We start from the raw sequence: 22,372 nt of genomic DNA, 5'->3' as shown, positions 1-22,372 counted from the left end.
ATAGTGTAACGTATTTAACTACCCGGCTGCGGTTGATAGTGTAATGTATTAACTACCCGGCTGCAGTTGATAGTGTAATGTATTTAACTACCCGGCTGCGGTTGATAGTGTAATGTATTAACTACCCGGCTGCAGTTGATAGTGTAATGTATTAACTTCCCGGCTGCGGTTGATAGTGTAATGTATTAACTACCCGGCTGCGGTTGATAGTGTAATGTATTAACTACCCGGCTGCGGTTGATAGTGTAATGTATTAACTACCCGGCTGCGGTTGATAGTGTAATGTATTAACTACCCGGCTGCAGTTGATAGTGTAATGTATTAACTACCCGGCTGCGGTTGATAGTGTAATGTATTAACTACCCGGCTGCAGTTGATAGTGTAATGTATTAACTACCCGGCTGCAGTTGATAGTGTAATGTATTAACTACCCGGCTGCAGTTGATAGTGTAATGTATTAACTACCCGGCTGCGGTTGATAGTGTAATGTATTAACTACCCGGCTGCGGTTGATAGTGTAATGTATTAACTACCCGGCTGCAGTTGATAGTGTAATGTATTTAACTACCCGGCTGCGGTTGATAGTGTAATGTATTTAACTACCCGGCTGCAGTTGATAGTGTAATGTATTTAACTACCCGGCTGCAGTTTATAGTGTAATGTATTAACTACCCGGCTGCAGTTGATAGTGTAATGTATTAACTACCCGGCTGCGGTTGATAGTGTAATGTATTTAACTACCCGGCTGCAGTTGATAGTGTAATGTATTTAACTACCCGGCTGCGGTTGATAGTGTAATGTATTTAACTACCCGGCTGCGGTTGATAGTGTAATGTATTTAACTACCCGGCTGCGGTTGATAGTGTAATGTATTTAACTACCTGCAGTTGATAGTGTAACGTATTTAACTACCCGGCTGCGGTTGATAGTGTAATGTATTTAACTACCTGCAGTTGATAGTGTAACGTATTTAACTACCCGGCTGCGGTTGATAGTGTAATGTATTAACTACCCGGCTGCAGTTGATAGTGTAATGTATTTAACTACCCGGCTGCGGTTGATAGTGTAATGTATTTAACTACCCGGCTGCAGTTGATAGTGTAATGTATTTAACTACCCGGCTGCAGTTTATAGTGTAATGTATTAACTACCCGGCTGCAGTTGATAGTGTAATGTATTAACTACCCGGCTGCGGTTGATAGTGTAATGTATTTAACTACCCGGCTGCAGTTGATAGTGTAATGTATTTAACTACCCGGCTGCGGTTGATAGTGTAATGTATTTAACTACCCGGCTGCGGTTGATAGTGTAATGTATTTAACTACCCGGCTGCGGTTGATAGTGTAATGTATTTAACTACCTGCAGTTGATAGTGTAACGTATTTAACTACCCGGCTGCGGTTGATAGTGTAATGTATTTAACTACCTGCAGTTGATAGTGTAACGTATTTAACTACCCGGCTGCAGTTGATAGTGTAACGTATTTAACTACCCGGCTGCGGTTGATAGTGTAATGTATTTAACTACCCGGCTGCGGTTGATAGTGTAATGTATTAACTACCCGGCTGCAGTTGATAGTGTAATGTATTTAACTACCCGGCTGCAGTTGATAGTGTAATGTATTAACTACCCGGCTGCAGTTGATAGTGTAATGTATTAACTTCCCGGCTGCGGTTGATAGTGTAATGTATTAACTACCCGGCTGCGGTTGATAGTGTAATGTATTAACTACCCGGCTGCGGTTGATAGTGTAATGTATTAACTACCCGGCTGCGGTTGATAGTGTAATGTATTAACTACCCGGCTGCAGTTGATAGTGTAATGTATTAACTACCCGGCTGCGGTTGATAGTGTAATGTATTAACTACCCGGCTGCAGTTGATAGTGTAATGTATTAACTACCCGGCTGCAGTTGATAGTGTAATGTATTAACTACCCGGCTGCAGTTGATAGTGTAATGTATTAACTACCCGGCTGCGGTTGATAGTGTAATGTATTAACTACCCGGCTGCGGTTGATAGTGTAATGTATTAACTACCCGGCTGCAGTTGATAGTGTAATGTATTTAACTACCCGGCTGCGGTTGATAGTGTAATGTATTTAACTACCCGGCTGCAGTTGATAGTGTAATGTATTTAACTACCCGGCTGCAGTTTATAGTGTAATGTATTAACTACCCGGCTGCAGTTGATAGTGTAATGTATTAACTACCCGGCTGCGGTTGATAGTGTAATGTATTTAACTACCCGGCTGCAGTTGATAGTGTAATGTATTTAACTACCTTCCAGTAGGTTTTTGTCTTTTTTAATTCAATATTGGAAGCCACATTGAGATGTATTGGTTATAAAGTAGAGGATGAGGTTAAAGTACTACATTACCCAGAGTTCTCTACTGCACCAGCCCCCCCCCCCCCCCCCCCCTTCACACACCGCTGACACTGATGGTTTCTCGGAACTGATGGCTTCTACGGTTGTGGCTGGATGGACAATTAACGTAGCAGGTTAGGAGAATTAGGTTAAGGGTTAGGAAAAGGGTTAGGCTTAGGTAAAATGTAGAAGCCATCAGTTCTGAGAAACCATCAGTGTCACCACACCTCCACCTCCAAACACCACCAGGACGCAACACCTCACAGGCTTCCCTCAACCCTCCTGTTCTCTGAAACCCAGTCTATGGCCCAATCCCAAATAGACCCCAGGACCCTATGCCAAGGGTCCCCAATTACATTCAGCCGTGGGACGATTTTTCCTTGAGCTGATGGTAAGGGGGCGCCGGAACATGGTTATAAATCATTTGTACACTGCAAATTGACCGCAAGAATCCCAAACAGATATAATATTTGAGAAAAACAGAATAATTTCAAACCTTGATTACATTGGGATACGATCACATATCCCTCTATATTTATGCATTGGAATACTTGGGACAGATTTCCTAAATTAAATCACTTTGAGCTCATTTTCTGGTGATTTTAGTCTTTTGTCCAAGAATGAAAATTATAGATAAAAATAATAAAAAATATTTTTGCTCTGAACATTTTGGGGCCAAATAAAATCACCCGCGGGCCGCTTATAGGGGAACCCTGCCCTGTGATTGACCCCTAGACCCTACGCCCTGTGATTGACCCCTAGACCCTACGCCCTGTGATTGACCCCTAGACCCTACGCCCTATGATTGACCCCTAGACCCTACGCCCTATGATTGACCCCTAGACCCTACGCCCTATGATTGACCCCTAGACCCTACGCCCTATGATTGACCCCTAGACCCTACGCCCTATGATTGACCCCTAGACCCTATGATTGACCCCTAGACCCTATGATTGACCCCTAGACCCTATGATTGACCCCTAGACCCTACGCCCTATGATTGACCCCTAGACCCTACGCCCTATGATTGACCCCTAGACCCTACGCCCTATGATTGACCCCTAGACCCTACGCCCTATGATTGACCCCTAGACCCTATGATTGACCCCTAGACCCTATGATTGACCCCTAGACCCTACGCCCTATGATTGACCCCTAGACCCTACACCCTATGATTGACCCCTAGACCCTATGATTGACCCCTAGACCCTACGCCCTATGATTGACCCCTAGACCCTACGCCCTGTGATTGACCCCTAGACCCTACGCCCTATGATTGACCCCTAGACCCTACGCCCTATGATTGACCCCTAGTCCCTACGCCCTATGATTGACCCCTAGACCCTACGCCCTGTGATTGACCCCTAGACCCTACGCCCTATGATTGACCCCTAGACCCTACGCCCTGTGATTGACCCCTAGACCCTACGCCCTGTGATTGACCCCTAGACCCTACGCCCTGTGATTGACCCCTAGACCCTACGCCCTATGATTGACCCTACGCCCTATGATTGATCCCTAGACCCTACGCCCTATGATTGACCCCTAGACCCTACGCCCTGTGATTGACCCCTAGACCCTACGCCCTATGATTGACCCCTAGACCCTACGCCCTATGATTGACTCCTAGACCCTACGCCCTATGATTGACCCCTAGACCCTACGCCCTATGATTGACCCCTAGACCCTACGCCCTATGATTGACCCCATGCACTTGTGGAGATCTGAGATATTTTTGACAGGTGGAAGCAATATGGTAATATTTCCAACCTGTCCTCTGATTGGCTAGGTGGAAGTTTCACTATTTTGTTTTAGATCCATCAAATAATCTCATGGGGTCTAGGGGTCGATCCCAGGGCATAGGGTCTAGGGGTCAATTTGGGATTGGGTTTATCCCTTCTCTCTTTCACTCAAACCCTGGCGGCCTCTTCCTCCTCCTCTTCCTCCTCGTCTTCCTCCTCTTCCTCCTCCTCCTTTTCCGCCTGGCTTCTGTTTGTCCTCTGTTTCTTCTCATCCTCATCTTTCTGTTTTTTTTTTTTTTTTCCTCCCCCCCCTCTAACCCCCTCCCTCCCCCTCCTCCTCCAATAGGGTCGACCGCAGGGCTGTCAGCCACGCCCCCGGCCTCGCTGCCTGGCTCACTGACCAATGTGAAGGCTCCTCAGAAGTCTCCGTGTCCACAGAGAGAGAGGAAGTCCTCGTCCTCGTCTGACGACCGCAATAAGATGGTGAGACATGTTAGATATCTCTGTTACAAACACCTTCTTAGAGCTGACTGGTTTATAAGTAAGCAATAAGATGGTGAGACATGTTAGATATCTCTGTTACAAACACCTTCTTAGAGCTGACTGGTTTATAAGTAAGCAATAAGATGGTGAGACATGTTAGATATCTCTGTTACAAACACCTTCTTAGAGCTGACTGGTTTATAAGTAAGCAATAAGATGGTGAGACATGTTAGATATCTCTGTTAGGAACACAGACCTTCTTAGAGCTGAGTTGTCTATCACAAAGCAGGATCAATAAGTTTACAATAAGATGGAGATGCCAAACAATGACTATAGGAGTTGGCAAGACGGCTAGAAATAAGCAGGTATTTACTTGGAAAAAGACACAGGAGTTGGCGAGACGGCTAGAAATAACCAGGTATTTACTTGGAAAAAGACACAGGAGTTGGCGAGACGGCTAGAAATAACCAGGTATTTACATGGAAAAAGACACAGGAGTTGGCGAGACGGCTAGAAATAACCAGGTATTTACATGGAAAAAGACACAGGAGTTGGCAAGACAGCTAGAAATAACCAGGTATTTACATGGAAAAAGACACAGGAGTTGGCAAGAGAGCTAGAAATAACCAGGTATTTACTTGGAAAAAGACGCAGGAGTTGGCGAGACGGCTAGAAATAACCAGGTATTTACTTGGAAAAAGACACAGGAGTTGGCGAGACGGCTAGAAATAAGCAGGTATTTACATGGAAAAAGACACAGGAGTTGGCAAGAGAGCTAGAAATAACCAGGTATTTACTTGGAAAAAGACGCAGGAGTTGGCGAGACGGCTAGAAATAACCAGGTATTTACTTGGAAAAAGACACAGGAGTTGGCGAGACAGCTAGAAATAAGCAGGTATTTACTTGGAAAAAGACACAGGAGTTGGCGAGACGGCTAGAAATAATCAGGTATTTACATGGAAAAAGACACAGGAGTTGGCGAGACGGCTAGAAATAACCAGGTATTTACATGGAAAAAGACACAGGAGTTGGCGAGACAGCTAGAAATAACCAGGTATTTACATGGAAAAAGACACAGGAGTTGGCAAGAGAGCTAGAAATAACCAGGTATTTACTTGGAAAAAGACGCAGGAGTTGGCGAGACGGCTAGAAATAACCAGGTATTTACTTGGAAAAAGACACAGGAGTTGGCGAGACGGCTAGAAATAACCAGGTATTTACTTGGAAAAAGACACAGGAGTTGGCGAGACGGCTAGAAATAAGCAGGTATTTACATGGAAAAAGACACAGGAGTTGGCAAGAGAGCTAGAAATAACCAGGTATTTACTTGGAAAAAGACGCAGGAGTTGGCGAGACGGCTAGAAATAACCAGGTATTTACTTGGAAAAAGACACAGGAGTTGGCGAGACGGCTAGAAATAAGCAGGTATTTACATGGAAAAAGACACAGGAGTTGGCAAGAGAGCTAGAAATAACCAGGTATTTACTTGGAAAAAGACGCAGGAGTTGGCGAGACGGCTAGAAATAACCAGGTATTTACTTGGAAAAAGACACAGGAGTTGGCGAGACAGCTAGAAATAAGCAGGTATTTACTTGGAAAAAGACACAGGAGTTGGCGAGACGGCTAGAAATAACCAGGTATTTACATGGAAAAAGACACAGGAGTTGGCGAGACGGCTAGAAATAACCAGGTATATACATGGAAAAAGACACAGGAGTTGGCAAGACAGCTAGAAATAACCAGGTATTTACATGGAAAAAGACACAGGAGTTGGCAAGAGAGCTAGAAATAACCAGGTATTTACTTGGAAAAAGACGCAGGAGTTGGCGAGACGGCTAGAAATAACCAGGTATTTACTTGGAAAAAGACACAGGAGTTGGCGAGACGGCTAGAAATAAGCAGGTATTTACATGGAAAAAGACACAGGAGTTGGCAAGAGAGCTAGAAATAACCAGGTATTTACTTGGAAAAAGACGCAGGAGTTGGCGAGACGGCTAGAAATAACCAGGTATTTACTTGGAAAAAGACACAGGAGTTGGCGAGACAACTAGAAATAAGCAGGTATTTACTTGGAAAAAGACACAGGAGTTGGCGAGACGGCTAGAAATAACCAGGTATTTACATGGAAAAAGACACAGGAGTTGGCGAGACGGCTAGAAATAACCAGGTATTTACATGGAAAAAGACACAGGAGTTGGCAAGACAGCTAGAAATAACCAGGTATTTACATGGAAAAAGACACAGGAGTTGGCAAGAGAGCTAGAAATAACCAGGTATTTACTTGGAAAAAGACGCAGGAGTTGGCGAGACGGCTAGAAATAACCAGGTATTTACTTGGAAAAAGACACAGGAGTTGGCGAGACGGCTAGAAATAAGCAGGTATTTACATGGAAAAAGACACAGGAGTTGGCAAGAGAGCTAGAAATAACCAGGTATTTACTTGGAAAAAGAAGCAGGAGTTGGCGAGACGGCTAGAAATAACCAGGTATTTACTTGGAAAAAGACACAGGAGTTGGCGAGACGGCTAGAAATAACCAGGTATTTACATGGAAAAAGACACAGGAGTTGGCAAGACAGCTAGAAATAACCAGGTATTTACATGGAAAAAGACACAGGAGTTGGCAAGAGAGCTAGAAATAACCAGGTATTTACTTGGAAAAAGACGCAGGAGTTGGCGAGACGGCTAGAAATAACCAGGTATTTACTTGGAAAAAGACACAGGAGTTGGCGAGACGGCTAGAAATAAGCAGGTATTTACATGGAAAAAGACACAGGAGTTGGCAAGAGAGCTAGAAATAACCAGGTATTTACTTGGAAAAAGAAGCAGGAGTTGGCGAGACGGCTAGAAATAACCAGGTATTTACTTGGAAAAAGACACAGGAGTTGGCGAGACGGCTAGAAATAACCTGGTATTTACTTGGAAAAAGACACAGGAGTTGGCAAGACAGCTAGAAATAACCAGGTATTTACATGGAAAAAGACACAGGAGTTGGCAAGAGAGCTAGAAATAACCAGGTATTTACTTGGAAAAAGAGCTAGTAAAACACTAACACAATAGTGTGGTGAAATGCACAGAGCCTTCACCGTGCGCTGCCACTTTAAAGACTGCACCGGCTCTATTGTTGTAGAGCAGGAAGTAGAGTCATCTTCCGTGTGTGTGTGTGTGTGTCCCCCCCCCCCCCCCCCCCCCGTAGAAAACCCTGGGCAGACGGGACTCTAGCGATGACTGGGAGATCCCAGAAGGTCAGATCACCCTGGGTCAGAGGATAGGATCTGGATCCTTTGGAACCGTCTTCAAGGGCAAGTGGCACGGTGACGTGGCGGTGAAGATGTTGAACGTTACAGCTCCCAACCCACAGCAGCTACAGGCCTTTAAGAACGAAGTGGGAGTCCTTCGGTAAGACACATTAACGGACCACTAGTTGTAGGATAACTCAGTTTTTACTGCTGACGTTTAGGTAATAAACTGCTACCTTCCAGGTCTTATGTGTGTTGGGATATATAACCAACAAGTATAGTGTAAACATGGCTTCTGTTCTGTCGTGAAATAACATGGCTTCTGTTCTGTCATGAAATAACATGGCTTCTGTTCTGTCGTGAAATAACATGGCTTCTGTTCTGTCGTGAAATAACATGGCTTCTGTTCTGTCGTGAAATAACATGGCTTCTGTTCTGTCGTGAAATAACATGGCTTCTGTTCTGTCGTGAAATAACATGGCTTCTGTTCTGTCGTGAAATAACATGGCTTCTGTTCTGTCGTGAAATAACATGGCTTCTGTTCTGTCGTGAAATAGCATGGCTTCTGTTCTGTCGTGAAATAGCATGGCTTCTGTTCTGTCGTGAAATAGCATGGCTTCTGTTCTGTCGTGAAATAGCATGGCTTCTGTTCTGTCGTGAAATAGCATGGCTTCTGTTCTGTCGTGAAATAGCATGGCTTCTGTTCTGTCGTGAAATAGCATGGCTTCTGTTCTGTCGTGAAATAGCATGGCTTCTGTTCTGTCGTGAAATAGCATGGCTTCTGTTCTGTCGTGAAATAGCATGGCTTCTGTTCTGTCGTGAAATAGCATGGCTTCTGTTCTGTCGTGAAATAGCATGGCTTCTGTTCTGTCGTGAAATAGCATGGCTTCTGTTCTGTCGTGAAATAGCATGGCTTCTGTTCTGTCGTGAAATAGCATGGCTTCTGTTCTGTCGTGAAATAGCATGGCTTCTGTTCTGTCGTGAAATAGCATGGCTTCTGTTCTGTCGTGAAATAGCATGGCTTCTGTTCTGTCGTGAAATAGCATGGCTTCTGTTCTGTCGTGAAATAGCATGGCTTCTGTTCTGTCGTGAAATAGCATGGCTTCTGTTCTGTCGTGAAATAGCATGGCTTCTGTTCTGTCGTGAAATAGCATGGCTTCTGTTCTGTCATGAAATAACATGCTGGGTGAATAGACGAAAGCTCCATTCTCAGTGCTGTTGATTTCCTCCTCTGCTCCCTTAACAGGAAGACGCGTCACGTCAACATCCTGCTGTTCATGGGCTACACCACCAAGCCTCAGCTAGCCATCGTGACCCAGTGGTGTGAGGGCTCCTCCCTCTACCACCACCTACACATCATAGAGACCAAGTTTGAGATGATCAAACTGATAGACATCGCCCGGCAGACCGCACAGGGCATGGAGTGAGTCCATCTACAACAACACTGGATTGCGGCGTTCCAAATGGCACCCTATTCCCTAAAAAAAAAAAAAAAAAAGTAGTCACAAACATAGGGCTTTAGGTTGGGACATCTGGGACACAGACACTGGCTCACACGCTCGTCCACTACCACATGATTCTCCTACTCGCCTCCTTTCTATTGTCTGTCTTGTAAGGTGTTGATGTGCTCAACCTCTGGCCAACACTACACAGCAGATAGAGCTGCATTTTAAATGAGCCAACCTCTGGCCAACACTACACAGCAGATAGAGCTGCATTTTAAATGAGCCAACCTCTGGCCAACACTACACAGCAGATAGAGCTGCATTTTAAATGAGCCAACCTCTGGCCAACACTACACAGCAGATAGAGCTGCATTTTAAATGAGCCAACCTCTGGCCAACACTACACAGCAGATAGAGCTGCATTTTAAATGAGCCAACCTCTGGCCAACACTACACAGCAGATAGAGCTGCATTTTAAATGAGTCAGCCTCTGGCCAACACTACACAGCAGATAGAGCTGCATTTTAAATGAGCCAACCTCTGGCCAACACTACACAGCAGATAGAGCTGCATTTTAAATGAGCCAACCTCTGGCCAACACTACACAGCAGATAGAGCTGCATTTTAAATGAGCCAACCTCTGGCCAACACTACACAGCAGATAGAGCTGCATTTTAAATGAGCCAACCTCTGGCCAACACTACACAGCAGATAGAGCTGCATTTTAAATGAGCCAACCTCTGGCCAACACTACACAGCAGATAGAGCTGCATTTTAAATGAGCCAACCTCTGGCCAACACTACACAGCAGATAGAGCTGCATTTTAAATGAGTCCGCCTCTGAACTACTGTAGGTGCCTGCAGAACTCTGCTACAGTGGAGGTTAGGAGAGTCTTAACATGGACAGACTGGTAACAGTGGAGGTTAGGAGAGTCTTAACATGGACAGACTGCTACAGTGGAGGTTAGGAGAGTCTTAACGTGGACAGACTGGTAACAGTGGAGGTTAGGAGAGTCTTAACATGGACAGACTGGTAACAGTGGAGGTTAGGAGAGTCTTAACGTGGACAGACTGGTAACAGTGGAGGTTAGGAGAGTCTTAACATGGACAGACTGGTAACAGTGGAGGTTAGGAGAGTCTTAACGTGGACAGACTGGTAACAGTGGAGGTTAGGAGAGTCTTAACATGGACAGACTGCTACAGTGGAGGTTAGGAGAGTCTTAACGTGGACAGACTGGTAACAGTGGAGGTTAGGAGAGTCTTAACATGGACAGACTGGTAACAGTGGAGGTTAGGAGAGTCTTAACGTGGACAGACTGGTAACAGTGGAGGTTAGGAGAGTCTTAACATGGACAGACTGGTAACAGTGGAGGTTAGGAGAGTCTTAACGTGGACAGACTGCTACAGTGGAGGTTAGGAGAGTCTTAACATGGACAGACTGGTAACAGTGGAGGTTAGGAGAGTCTTAACATGGACAGACTGGTAACAGTGGAGGTTAGGAGAGTCTTAACGTGGACAGACTGCTACAGTGGAGGTTAGGAGAGTCTTAACATGGACAGACTGGTTCAGTGGAGGTTAGGAGAGTCTTAACATGGACAGACTGGTAACAGTGGAGGTTAGGAGAGTCTTAACCAGTGGAGGTTAGGAGAGTCTTAACATGGACAGACTGGTTCAGTGGAGGTTAGGAGAGTCTTAACATGGACAGACTGGTAACAGTGGAGGTTAGGAGAGTCTTAACATGGACAGACTGGTAACAGTGGAGGTTAGGAGAGTCTTAACATGGACAGACTGGTAACAGTGGAGGTTAGGAGAGTCTTAACGTGGACAGACTGGTAACAGTGGAGGTTAGGAGAGTCTTAACGTGGACAGACTGGTAACAGTGGAGGTTAGGAGAGTCTTAACATGGACAGACTGGTAACAGTGGAGGTTAGGAGAGTCTTAACGTGGACAGACTGGTAACAGTGGAGGTTAGCAGAGTCTTAACGTGGACAGACTGGTAACAGTGGAGGTTAGGAGAGTCTTAACATGGACAGACTGGTAACAGTGGAGGTTAGGAGAGTCTTAACGTGGACAGACTGGTAACAGTGGAGGTTAGGAGAGTCTTAACATGGACAGACTGGTTCAGTGGAGGTTAGGAGAGTCTTAACGTGGACAGACTGGTACAGTGGAGGTTAGGAGAGTCTTAACATGGACAGACTGGTACAGTGGAGATTAGGAGAGTCTTAACATGGACAGACTGGTAACAGTGGAGGTTAGGAGAGTCTTAACATGGACAGACTGGTAACAGTGGAGGTTAGGAGAGTCTTAACGTGGACAGACTGGTAACAGTGGAGGTTAGGAGAGTCTTAACATGGACAGACTGGTAACAGTGGAGGTTAGGAGAGTCTTAACGTGGACAGACTGGTAACAGTGGAGGTTAGGAGAGTCTTAACATGGACAGACTGGTACAGTGGAGGTTAGGAGAGTCTTAACATGGACAGACTGGTAACAGTGGAGGTTAGGAGAGTCTTAACGTGGACAGACTGCTACAGTGGAGGTTAGGAGAGTCTTAACGTGGACAGACTGGTAACAGTAGAGGTTAGGAGAGTCTTAACGTGGACAGACTGCTACAGTGGAGGTTAGGAGAGTCTTAACGTGGACAGACTGCTACAGTGGAGGTTAGGAGAGTCTTAACATGGACAGACTGGTAACAGTGGAGGTTAGGAGAGTCTTAACATGGACAGACTGGTTCAGTGGAGGTTAGGAGAGTCTTAACGTGGACAGACTGCTACAGTGGATGTTAGGAGAGTCTTAACGTGGACAGACTGCTACAGTGGAGGTTAGGAGAGTCTTAACATGGACAGACTGGTAACAGTAGAGGTTAGGAGAGTCTTAACGTGGACAGACTGGTACAGTGGAGGTTAGGAGAGTCTTAACGTGGACAGACTGCTACAGTGGAGGTTAGGAGAGTCTTAACATGGACAGACTGGTAACAGTGGAGGTTAGGAGAGTCTTAACGTGGACAGACTGGTAACAGTAGAGGTTAGGAGAGTCTTAACATGGACAGACTGGTTCAGTGGAGGTTAGGAGAGTCTTAACCAGTGGAGGTTAGGAGAGTCTTAACGTGGACAGACTGGTAACAGTGGAGGTTAGGAGAGTCTTAACATGGACAGACTGGTTCAGTGGAGGTTAGGAGAGTCTTAACGTGGACAGACTGCTACAGTGGAGGTTAGGAGAGTCTTAACATGGACAGACTGGTAACAGTGGAGGTTAGGAGAGTCTTAACATGGACAGACTGGTAACAGTGGAGGTTAGGAGAGTCTTAACGTGGACAGACTGCTACAGTGGAGGTTAGGAGAGTCTTAACATGGACAGACTGGTTCAGTGGAGGTTAGGAGAGTCTTAACATGGACAGACTGGTTCAGTGGAGGTTAGGAGAGTCTTAACATGGACAGACTGGTAACAGTAGAGGTTAGGAGAGTCTTAACGTGGACAGACTGGTAACAGTGGAGGTTAGGAGAGTCTTAACATGGACAGACTGGTAACAGTGGAGGTTAGGAGAGTCTTAACGTGGACAGACTGGTAACAGTGGAGGTTAGGAGAGTCTTAACATGGACAGACTGGTAACAGTGGAGGTTAGGAGAGTCTTAACGTGGACAGACTGGTTCAGTGGAGGTTAGGAGAGTCTTAACGTGGACAGACTGGTAACAGTGGAGGTTAGGAGAGTCTTAACATGGACAGACTGCTACAGTGGAGGTTAGGAGAGTCTTAACATGGACAGACTGGTAACAGTGGAGGTTAGGAGAGTCTTAACATGGACAGACTGCTACAGTGGAGGTTAGGAGAGTCTTAACATGGACAGACTGCTACAGTGGAGGTTAGGAGAGTCTTAACATGGACAGACTGGTAACCGTGGAGGTTAGGAGAGTCTTAACATGGACAGACTGGTAACAGTGGAGGTTAGGAGAGTCTTAACATGGACAGACTGGTACAGTGGAGGTTAGGAGAGTCTTAACGTGGACAGACTGGTAACAGTGGAGGTTAGGAGAGTCTTAACGTGGACAGACTGGTAACAGTAGAGGTTAGGAGAGTCTTAACGTGGACAGACTGGTAACAGTGGAGGTTAGGAGAGTCTTAACATGGACAGACTGGTAACAGTGGAGGTTAGGAGAGTCTTAACATGGACAGACTGGTTCAGTGGAGGTTAGGAGAGTCTTAACGTGGACAGACTGGTAACAGTGGAGGTTAGGAGAGTCTTAACGTGGACAGACTGGTAACAGTGGAGGTTAGGAGAGTCTTAACGTGGACAGACTGGTAACCGTGGAGGTTAGGAGAGTCTTAACATGGACAGACTGGTAACAGTGGAGGTTAGGAGAGTCTTAACGTGGACAGACTGGTTCAGTGGAGGTTAGGAGAGTCTTAACCAGTGGAGGTTAGGAGAGTCTTAACATGGACAGACTGGTAACAGTGGAGGTTAGGAGAGTCTTAACGTGGACAGACTGGTTCAGTGGAGGTTAGGAGAGTCTTAACATGGACAGACTGGTAACAGTGGAGGTTAGGAGAGTCTTAACATGGACAGACTGGTAACAGTGGAGGTTAGGAGAGTCTTAACGTGGACAGACTGGTACAGTGGAGGTTAGGAGAGTCTTAACATGGACAGACTGGTAACAGTGGAGGTTAGGAGAGTCTTAACATGGACAGACTGGTAACAGTGGAGGTTAGGAGAGTCTTAACATGGACAGACTGGTAACAGTGGAGGTTAGGAGAGTCTTAACGTGGACTGACTGGTTCAGTGGAGGTTAGGAGAGTCTTAACATGGACAGACTGGTAACAGTGGAGGTTAGGAGAGTCTTAACGTGGACAGACTGGTTCAGTGGAGGTTAGGAGAGTCTTAACATGGACAGACTGGTAACAGTGGAGGTTAGGAGAGTCTTAACGTGGACAGACTGGTTCAGTGGAGGTTAGGAGAGTCTTAACATGGACAGACTGGTAACAGTGGAGGTTAGGAGAGTCTTAACATGGACAGACTGGTTCAGTGGAGGTTAGGAGAGTCTTAACATGGACAGACTGGTAACAGTGGAGGTTAGGAGAGTCTTAACGTGGACAGACTGGTAACAGTGGAGGTTAGGAGAGTCTTAACATGGACAGACTGCTACAGTGGAGGTTAGGAGAGTCTTAACATGGACAGACTGCTACAGTGGAGGTTAGGAGAGTCTTAACGTGGACAGACTGGTAACAGTGGAGGTTAGGAGAGTCTTAACATGGACAGACTGGTAACAGTGGAGGTTAGGAGAGTCTTAACGTGGACAGACTGGTACAGTGGAGGTTAGGAGAGTCTTAACATGGACAGACTGGTAACAGTGGAGGTTAGGAGAGTCTTAACATGGACAGACTGGTACAGTGGAGGTTAGGAGAGTCTTAACATGGACAGACTGGTAACAGTGGAGGTTAGGAGAGTCTTAACGTGGACAGACTGGTACAGTGGAGGTTAGGAGAGTCTTAACATGGACAGACTGGTAACAGTGGAGGTTAGGAGAGTCTTAACGTGGACAGACTGGTAACAGTGGAGGTTAGGAGAGTCTTAACATGGACAGACTGGTTCAGTGGAGGTTAGGAGAGTCTTAACATGGACAGACTGGTAACAGTGGAGGTTAGGAGAGTCTTAACATGGACAGACTGGTAACAGTGGAGGTTAGGAGAGTCTTAACATGGACAGACTGGTACAGTGGAGGTTAGGAGAGTCTTAACATGGACAGACTGGTACAGTGGAGGTTAGGAGAGTCTTAACGTGGACAGACTGGTAACAGTGGAGGTTAGGAGAGTCTTAACATGGACAGACTGGTACAGTGGAGGTTAGGAGAGTCTTAACATGGACAGACTGGTAACAGTGGAGGTTAGGAGAGTCTTAACATGGACAGACTGGTAACAGTGGAGGTTAGGAGAGTCTTAACGTGGACAGACTGGTTCAGTGGAGGTTAGGAGAGTCTTAACCAGTGGAGGTTAGGAGAGTCTTAACATGGACAGACTGGTAACAGTGGAGGTTAGGAGAGTCTTAACGTGGACAGACTGGTTCAGTGGAGGTTAGGAGAGTCTTAACATGGACAGACTGGTAACAGTGGAGGTTAGGAGAGTCTTAACATGGACAGACTGGTTCAGTGGAGGTTAGGAGAGTCTTAACCAGTGGAGGTTAGGAGAGTCTTAACATGGACAGACTGGTAACAGTAGAGGTTAGGAGAGTCTTAACCAGTGGAGGTTAGGAGAGTGTAATTATGTCTATTGTACCCAGTGTTATTGATTACTAACTAACCTGGGATTGTTGTGGTTTTCTTCCATAGTTACCTGCACGCCAAATCCATCATCCATAGAGACCTGAAGAGCAACAGTATCCTCTCTGACCTCTGACCTTTCACCTGTTCCAACAAGCCTTTCACAGTCCGGCTGACCTTTTTTGACCCCTTTTATAAAGGCGAAGTGGTCATAATCACCTCTCTCTGCTGTGTCACCTAAACGAAAGCCATTGATGGGAAATAGTATTGTGTTCAGATCTGTTTTTACATTTGAGTCATTTAGCAGGACACTGTTATCCAGAGCAACTTCCAGTACGTTTCTCTTCAGGGAACTAGGTAGGACAAAGACTAGACAAGTGGAAGAAAAGGCGATGGTGTTAGTTGTTGTTGATGAGTTGGCATGGACAGCCACCAGCAGGTACCTCCATGGTTCCCTGTTTTTTTTTAAAGCTCTTCAGTCTTACAGGAGGTCTCCCAAACAGAGCTCCCTTTTGCGTTCTTTTCCTTAACCCCTCCCCTCCCAGACATCTTCCTGCACGAGGACCTGACCGTGAAGATCGGAGACTTCGGCCTGGCCACTGTGAAGTCACGCTGGAGCGGCTCCCACCAGTTTGAACAGCTCTCTGGCTCCATCCTGTGGATGGTGAGTGACACTGCAGGGAGAAAGAGGAGAACCTGAAAATAGAGGAAAACGTCAAGCGGGAGAGAATTCAATCTACGTTATTCTTCATTATTAGAGCTGATCTGAAAGGATCAGATATGAGTTGTTTTTAGGAACACAGTCAATAAATGCATCGGTCTAATGTGACATGAGCTCGGACACAATTAGTCACCCTCTTCTGGCCTCCATCTACAAACTCATTGGAGGAGAGGGTCTGAAGGGCGGGACCTCAGATCTTGTCCTCCAATGCGGTTTGAGAGGGAGGTGTGAGGATGGAAAGACTGAAGGACAATACTTTTGAGACCCAGTGTGCAGGGTTGGTTTGGGGTCAATTCCATTTACATTCCAGTCAATTCTGAAAGTAAAACCAAATTCCAATTCCAAAATGTTCCTCATTTTGAAAAGCATTGAAGAGAATTGGAACGTCGGTGTACTTCCTGAATTGACTGGAATTGAGCCCCAACCCTGCCAGTGTGGCTTGTATATCTGGTCGTCTGTGTGACTCTGCTGCCCCCTGTCTGCCTGTAGGCCCCAGAAGTGATCCGCTTGCAGGATAAGAACCCATACAGCTTCCAGTCTGACGTTTACGCCTTCGGGATAGTTCTCTATGAGCTGATGTCCGGGGCTCTGCCCTACTCCAACATCAATAACAGAGATCAGGTAGATATCAATACTGTTATATACATCTAGAATATACATTTATAATGTTCTCTATGACCTGATGTCTTGGGGCTCTGCCCTACTCCAACATCAATAACAGAGATCAGGTAGATATCAATACTGTTATATACATCTAGAATATACATGTATAATGTTCTCTATGAGCTGATGTCTTGGGGCTCTGCCCCTCCTGAGCAAGGTGTTCTATACATGTCTCCTACCCATAACCTCTGACCTCTAACCCTCCACCTCTCTCCTGTAGATAATCTTCATGGTGGGTCGGGGCTACCTGTCTCCTGACCTCAGTAAGGTGCGCTCCAACTGTCCTAAAGCCATGAGGAGGCTGATGGCTGACTGTATGAAGAAGAAGAGGGAGGAACGACCCCTATTCCCTCAGGTATCTATAGAAACGACCCCTATTCCCTCAGGTAACTATAGAAACGACCCCTATTCCCTCAGGTAACTATAGAAACAACCCCTATTCCCTCAGGTAACTATAGAAACAACCCCTATTCCCTCAGGTAACTATAGAAACAACCCCTATTCCCTCAGGTAACTATAGAAACAACCCCTATTCCCTCAGGTAACTATAGAAACGACCCCTATTCCCTCAGGTAACTATAGAAACGACCCCTATTCCCTCAGGTAACTATAGAAACGACCCCTATTCCCTCAGGTAACTATAGAAACGACCCCTATTCCCTCAGGTATCTATAGAAACGACCCCTATTCCCTCAGGTATCTATAGAAACAACCCCTATTCCCTCAGGTAACTATAGAAACGACCCCTATTCCCTCAGGTAACTATAGAAACGACCCCTATTCCCTCAGGTATCTATAGAAACGACCCCTATTCCCTCAGGTAACTATAGAAACAACCCCTATTCCCTCAGGTAACTATAGAAACAACCCCTATTCCCTCAGGTAACTATAGAAACGACCCCTATTCCCTCAGTTAACTATAGAAACGACCCCTATTCCCTCAGGTAACTATAGAAACAACCCCTATTCCCTCAGGTAACTATAGAAACAACCCCTATTCCCTCAGGTAACTATAGAAACAACCCCTATTCCCTCAGGTATCTATAGAAACAACCCCTATTCCCTCAGGTATCTATAGAAACGACCCCTATTCCCTCAGGTAACTATAGAGACCACTTCACTATAAATGCCAGGGGCTGAGCTGAATGTTTTAAAATGACCAAGATATCCACCTCACTAGAAGGATCTTCCTGCTGATGTGGTTAAGGCTGGTAGCCAGCGTAGGGACTGAGCCGTTCCTGCTGATGTGGTTAAGGCTGGTAGCCAGTGTAGGGACTGAGCCATTCCTGCTGATGTGGTTAAGGCTGGTAGCCAGTGTAGGGACTGAGCCGTTCCTGCTGATGTGGTTAAGGCTGGTAGCCAGTGTAGGGACCGAGCCTTTGAGTTTTTTACTTGTATGGATGAATGATAATGTGTTAGTTCCACCACTAGGTGGCCGCAGAACATTAGAAATAAAAGCACACTAACATCTCACTGTGTTAAAAGCTGCTGTAAAGCCCAGCTGAGGTTCTGCTGGTAGCCTGAAGCTAAGATTCTCTGACTTACTTGTCCCTATTTGAGACGAGTGATTCGAGATAGGTGATTGGCTAGTGGTGACCTACTAACCGCCTGTGTTTCTCCTGATTTGTTGGTGGTGACCTTTAACCTCTGACCTCCTCTTGTCAGATCCTGGCGTCCATTGAGCTGCTGGCGCGTTCTTTACCCAAGATCCACCGCTCCGCTTCGGAACCCTCACTGAACCGAGCCGGGTTCCAGACGGAGGACTTCAGCCTGTACGCCTGTGCATCCCCCAAAACCCCGATACAGGGGGGATACGGTGAGGGGCTACACACACACTGGGGGTTACTGCCATTTGAAATATGCTCGCATAACTATTGGCCTTTTTAAAGAATAGATAGGATTGTAACACAGATGCAATAAATAAGGATCATTTAGCACATCAGAAGAGAAATGTACTGCCGTCTCTCCTCTCCCTTTCAAACTGATCATCTCTCTCCTCTCCCTTTCAAACTGATCATCTCTCTCCTCTCCCTTTCAAACTGATCATCTCTCTCCTCTCCCTTTCAAACTGATCATCTCTCTCCTCTCCCTTTCAAACTGATCATCTCTCTCCTCTTCATTCCAAACTGATCATCTCTCTCCTCTCCCTCCCAAACTGATCATCTCTCTCCTCTCCCTCCCAAACTGATCATCTCTCTCCTCTCCCTTTCAAACTGATCATCTCGCTCCTCTCCCTTCCAAACTGATCATCTCTCTCCTCTCCCTTCCAAACTGATCATCTCGCTCCTCTCCCTTCCAAACTGATCATCTCTCTCCTCTCCCTTCCAAACTGATCATCTCTCTCCTCTCCCTTCCAAACGGATCATCTCTCTCCTCTCCCTTCCAAACTGATCATCTCTCTCCTCTCCCTTCCAAACTGATCATCTCTCTCCTCTCCCTTCCAAACTGATCATCTCTCTCCTCTCCCTTTCAAACTGATCATCTCTCTCCTCTCCCTTCCAAACTGATCATCTCTCTCCTCTCCCTTTCAAACTGATCATCTCTCTCCTCTCCCTTTCAAACTGATCATCTCTCTCCTCTCCCTTCCAAACTGATCATCTCTCTCCTCTCCCTTCCAAACTGATCATCTCTCTCCTCTTCATTCCAAACTGATCATCTCTCTCCTCTCCCTTCCAAACTGATCATCTCTCTCCTCTCCCTTTCAAACTGATCGTCTCTCTCCTCTCCCTTCCAAACTGATCATCTCTCTCCTCTCCCTCCCAAACTGATCATCTCTCTCCTCTCCCTTTCAAACTGATCGTCTCTCTTCTCTCCCTTCCAAACTGATCATCTCTCTCCTCTCCCTTCCAAACTGATAATCTCTCTCCTCTCCCTTCCAAACTGATCATCTCTCTCCTCTCCCTTCCAAACTGATCATCTCTCTCCTCTCCCTTCCAAACTGATCATCTCTCTCCTCTCCCTTCCAAACTGATCATCTCTCTCCTCTCCCTTCCAAACTGATCATCTCCCTCCTCTCCCTTCCAAACTGATCATCTCCCTCCTCTCCCTTCCAAACTGATCATCTCCCTCCTCTCCCTTCCAAACTGATCATCTCTCTCCTCTCCCTTCCAAACTGATCATCTCTCTCCTCTCCCTTCCAAACTGATCATCTCTCTCCTCTCCCTTCCAAACTGATCATCTCTCTCCTCTCCCTTCCAAACTGATCATCTCTCTCCTCTCCCTTCCAAACTGATCATCTCTCCTCTCCCTTCCAAACTGATCATCTCTCCCCTCTCCCTTCCAAACTGATCATCTCTCTCCTCTCCCTTCCAAACTGATCATCTCGCTCCTCTCCCTTCCAAACTGATCATCTCTCTCCTCTCCCTTCCAAACTGATCATCTCGCTCCTCTCCCTTCCAACTGATCATCTCTCTCCTCTCCTCTCCCTTCCAAACTGATCATCTCTCTCCTCTCCCTTCCAAACTGATCATCTCTCTCCTCTCCCTTCCAAACTGATCATCTCTCTCCTCTCCCTTCCAAACTGATCATCTCTCTCCTCTCCCTTCCAAACTGATCATCTCTCTCCTCTCCCTTCCAAACTGATCATCTCTCTCCTCTCCCTTCCAAACTGATCATCTCTCTCCTCTCCCTTCCAAACTGATCATCTCGCTCCTCTCCCTTCCAAACTGATCATCTCTCCCCTCTCCCTTCCAAACTGATCATCTCTCCCCTCTCCCTTCCAAACTGATCATCTCCCTCCTCTCCCTTCCAAACTGATCATCTCGCTCCTCTCCCTTCCAAACTGATCATCTCTCTCCTCTCCCTTCCAAACTGATCATCTCTCTCCTCTCCCTTCCAAACTGATCATCTCTCTCCTCTCCCTTCCAAACTGATCATCTCTCCTCTCCCTTCCAAACTGATCATCTCTCCCCTCTCCCTTCCAAACTGATCATCTCTCTCCTCTCCCTTCCAAACTGATCATCTCCCTCCTCTCCCTTCCAAACTGATCATCTCTCTCCTCTCCCTTCCAAACTGATCATCTCTCCCCTCTCCCTTCCAAACTGATCATCTCTCTCCTCTCCCTTCCAAACTGATCATCTCGCTCCTCTCCCTTCCAAACTGATCATCTCTCTCCTCTCCCTTCCAAACTGATCATCTCTCTCCTCTCCCTTCCAAACTGATCATCTCTCTCCTCTCCCTTCCAAACTGATCATCTCTCCTCTCCCTTCCAAACTGATCATCTCTCCCCTCTCCCTTCCAAACTGATCATCTCTCTCCTCTCCCTTCCAAACTGATCATCTCGCTCCTCTCCCTTCCAAACTGATCATCTCTCTCCTCTCCCTTCCAAACTGATCATCTCGCTCCTCTCCCTTCCAACTGATCATCTCGCTCCTCTCCCTTCCAACTGATCATCTCTCTCCTCTCCTCTCCCTTCCAAACTGATCATCTCTCTCCTCTCCCTTCCAAACTGATCATCTCTCTCCTCTCCCTTCCAAACTGATCATCTCTCTCCTCTCCCTTCCAAACTGATCATCTCTCTCCTCTCCCTTCCAAACTGATCATCTCTCTCCTCTCCCTTCCAAACTGATCATCTCTCTCCTCTCCCTTCCAAACTGATCATCTCTCTCCTCTCCCTTCCAAACTGATCATCTCGCTCCTCTCCCTTCCAAACTGATCATCTCTCCCCTCTCCCTTCCAAACTGATCATCTCCCTCCTCTCCCTTCCAAACTGATCATCTCGCTCCTCTCCCTTCCAAACTGATCATCTCTCTCCTCTCCCTTCCAAACTGATCATCTCTCTCCTCTCCCTTCCAAACTGATCATCTCTCTCCTCTCCCTTCCAAACTGATCATCTCGCTCCTCTCCCTTCCAAACTGATCATCTCGCTCCTCTCCCTTCCAAACTGATCATCTCGCTCCTCTCCCTTCCAAATTGATCATCTCGCTCCTCTCCCTTCCAAACTGATAATCTCTCTCCTCTCCCTTCCAAACGGATCATCTCTCTCCTCTCCCTTCCAAACGGATCATCTCTCTCCTCTCCCTTCCAAACGGATCATCTCTCTCCTCTCCCTTCCAAACGGATCATCTCTCTCCCTTCCAAACTGATCATCTCTCTCCCTTCCAAACTGATCATCTCTCTCCTCTCCCTTCCAAACTGATCATCTCTCTCCTCTCCCTTCCAAACTGATCATCTCTCTCCTCTCCCTTCCAAACTGATCATCTCCCTCCTCTCCCTTCCAAACTGATCATCTTCCTCCTCTCCCTTCCAAACTGATCATCTCGCTCCTCTCCCTTCCAAATTGATCATCTCTCTCCTCTCCCTTCCAAACTGATCATCTCTCTCCTCTCCCTTCCAAACTGATCATCTCGCTCCTCTCCCTTCCAAACTGATCATCTCTCTCCTCTCCCTTCCAAACTGATCATCTCGCTCCTCTCCCTTCCAAACTGATCCTCTCTCTCCTCTCCCTTCCAAACTGATCATCTCTCTCCTC

General features: G+C 46.4%; 1 protein-coding gene across 1 annotated transcript in view; it reads left to right on the top strand.

Annotated features, from left to right (window-relative positions):
• The window catches only part of LOC311114232 (serine/threonine-protein kinase B-raf-like), a 61,672-nt gene that overhangs the window by 36,829 nt on the left and 2,471 nt on the right, over window positions 1-22,372 (top strand). Inside the window, exons 11-18 of the mRNA XM_084189495.1 lie at window positions 4,455-4,591; window positions 7,786-7,988; window positions 9,075-9,251; window positions 15,588-15,634; window positions 16,064-16,182; window positions 16,729-16,860; window positions 17,123-17,257; window positions 18,568-18,718. Of these exons, the coding sequence (XP_084045621.1) occupies window positions 4,455-4,591; window positions 7,786-7,988; window positions 9,075-9,251; window positions 15,588-15,634; window positions 16,064-16,182; window positions 16,729-16,860; window positions 17,123-17,257; window positions 18,568-18,718 (1,101 nt within the window). The remainder of the gene's footprint in view (window positions 1-4,454; window positions 4,592-7,785; window positions 7,989-9,074; window positions 9,252-15,587; window positions 15,635-16,063; window positions 16,183-16,728; window positions 16,861-17,122; window positions 17,258-18,567; window positions 18,719-22,372) is intronic.

This window comes from Coregonus lavaretus (genome assembly GCF_964263955.1).
Source record: "Coregonus lavaretus genome assembly, contig: HAP1_SCAFFOLD_608, whole genome shotgun sequence".
Classification (NCBI taxonomy): Eukaryota; Metazoa; Chordata; class Actinopteri; order Salmoniformes; family Salmonidae; genus Coregonus; species Coregonus lavaretus.
Note: the sequence above shows the minus strand (reverse complement) of the source record. Positions and strands in the feature narration are given on the sequence as shown.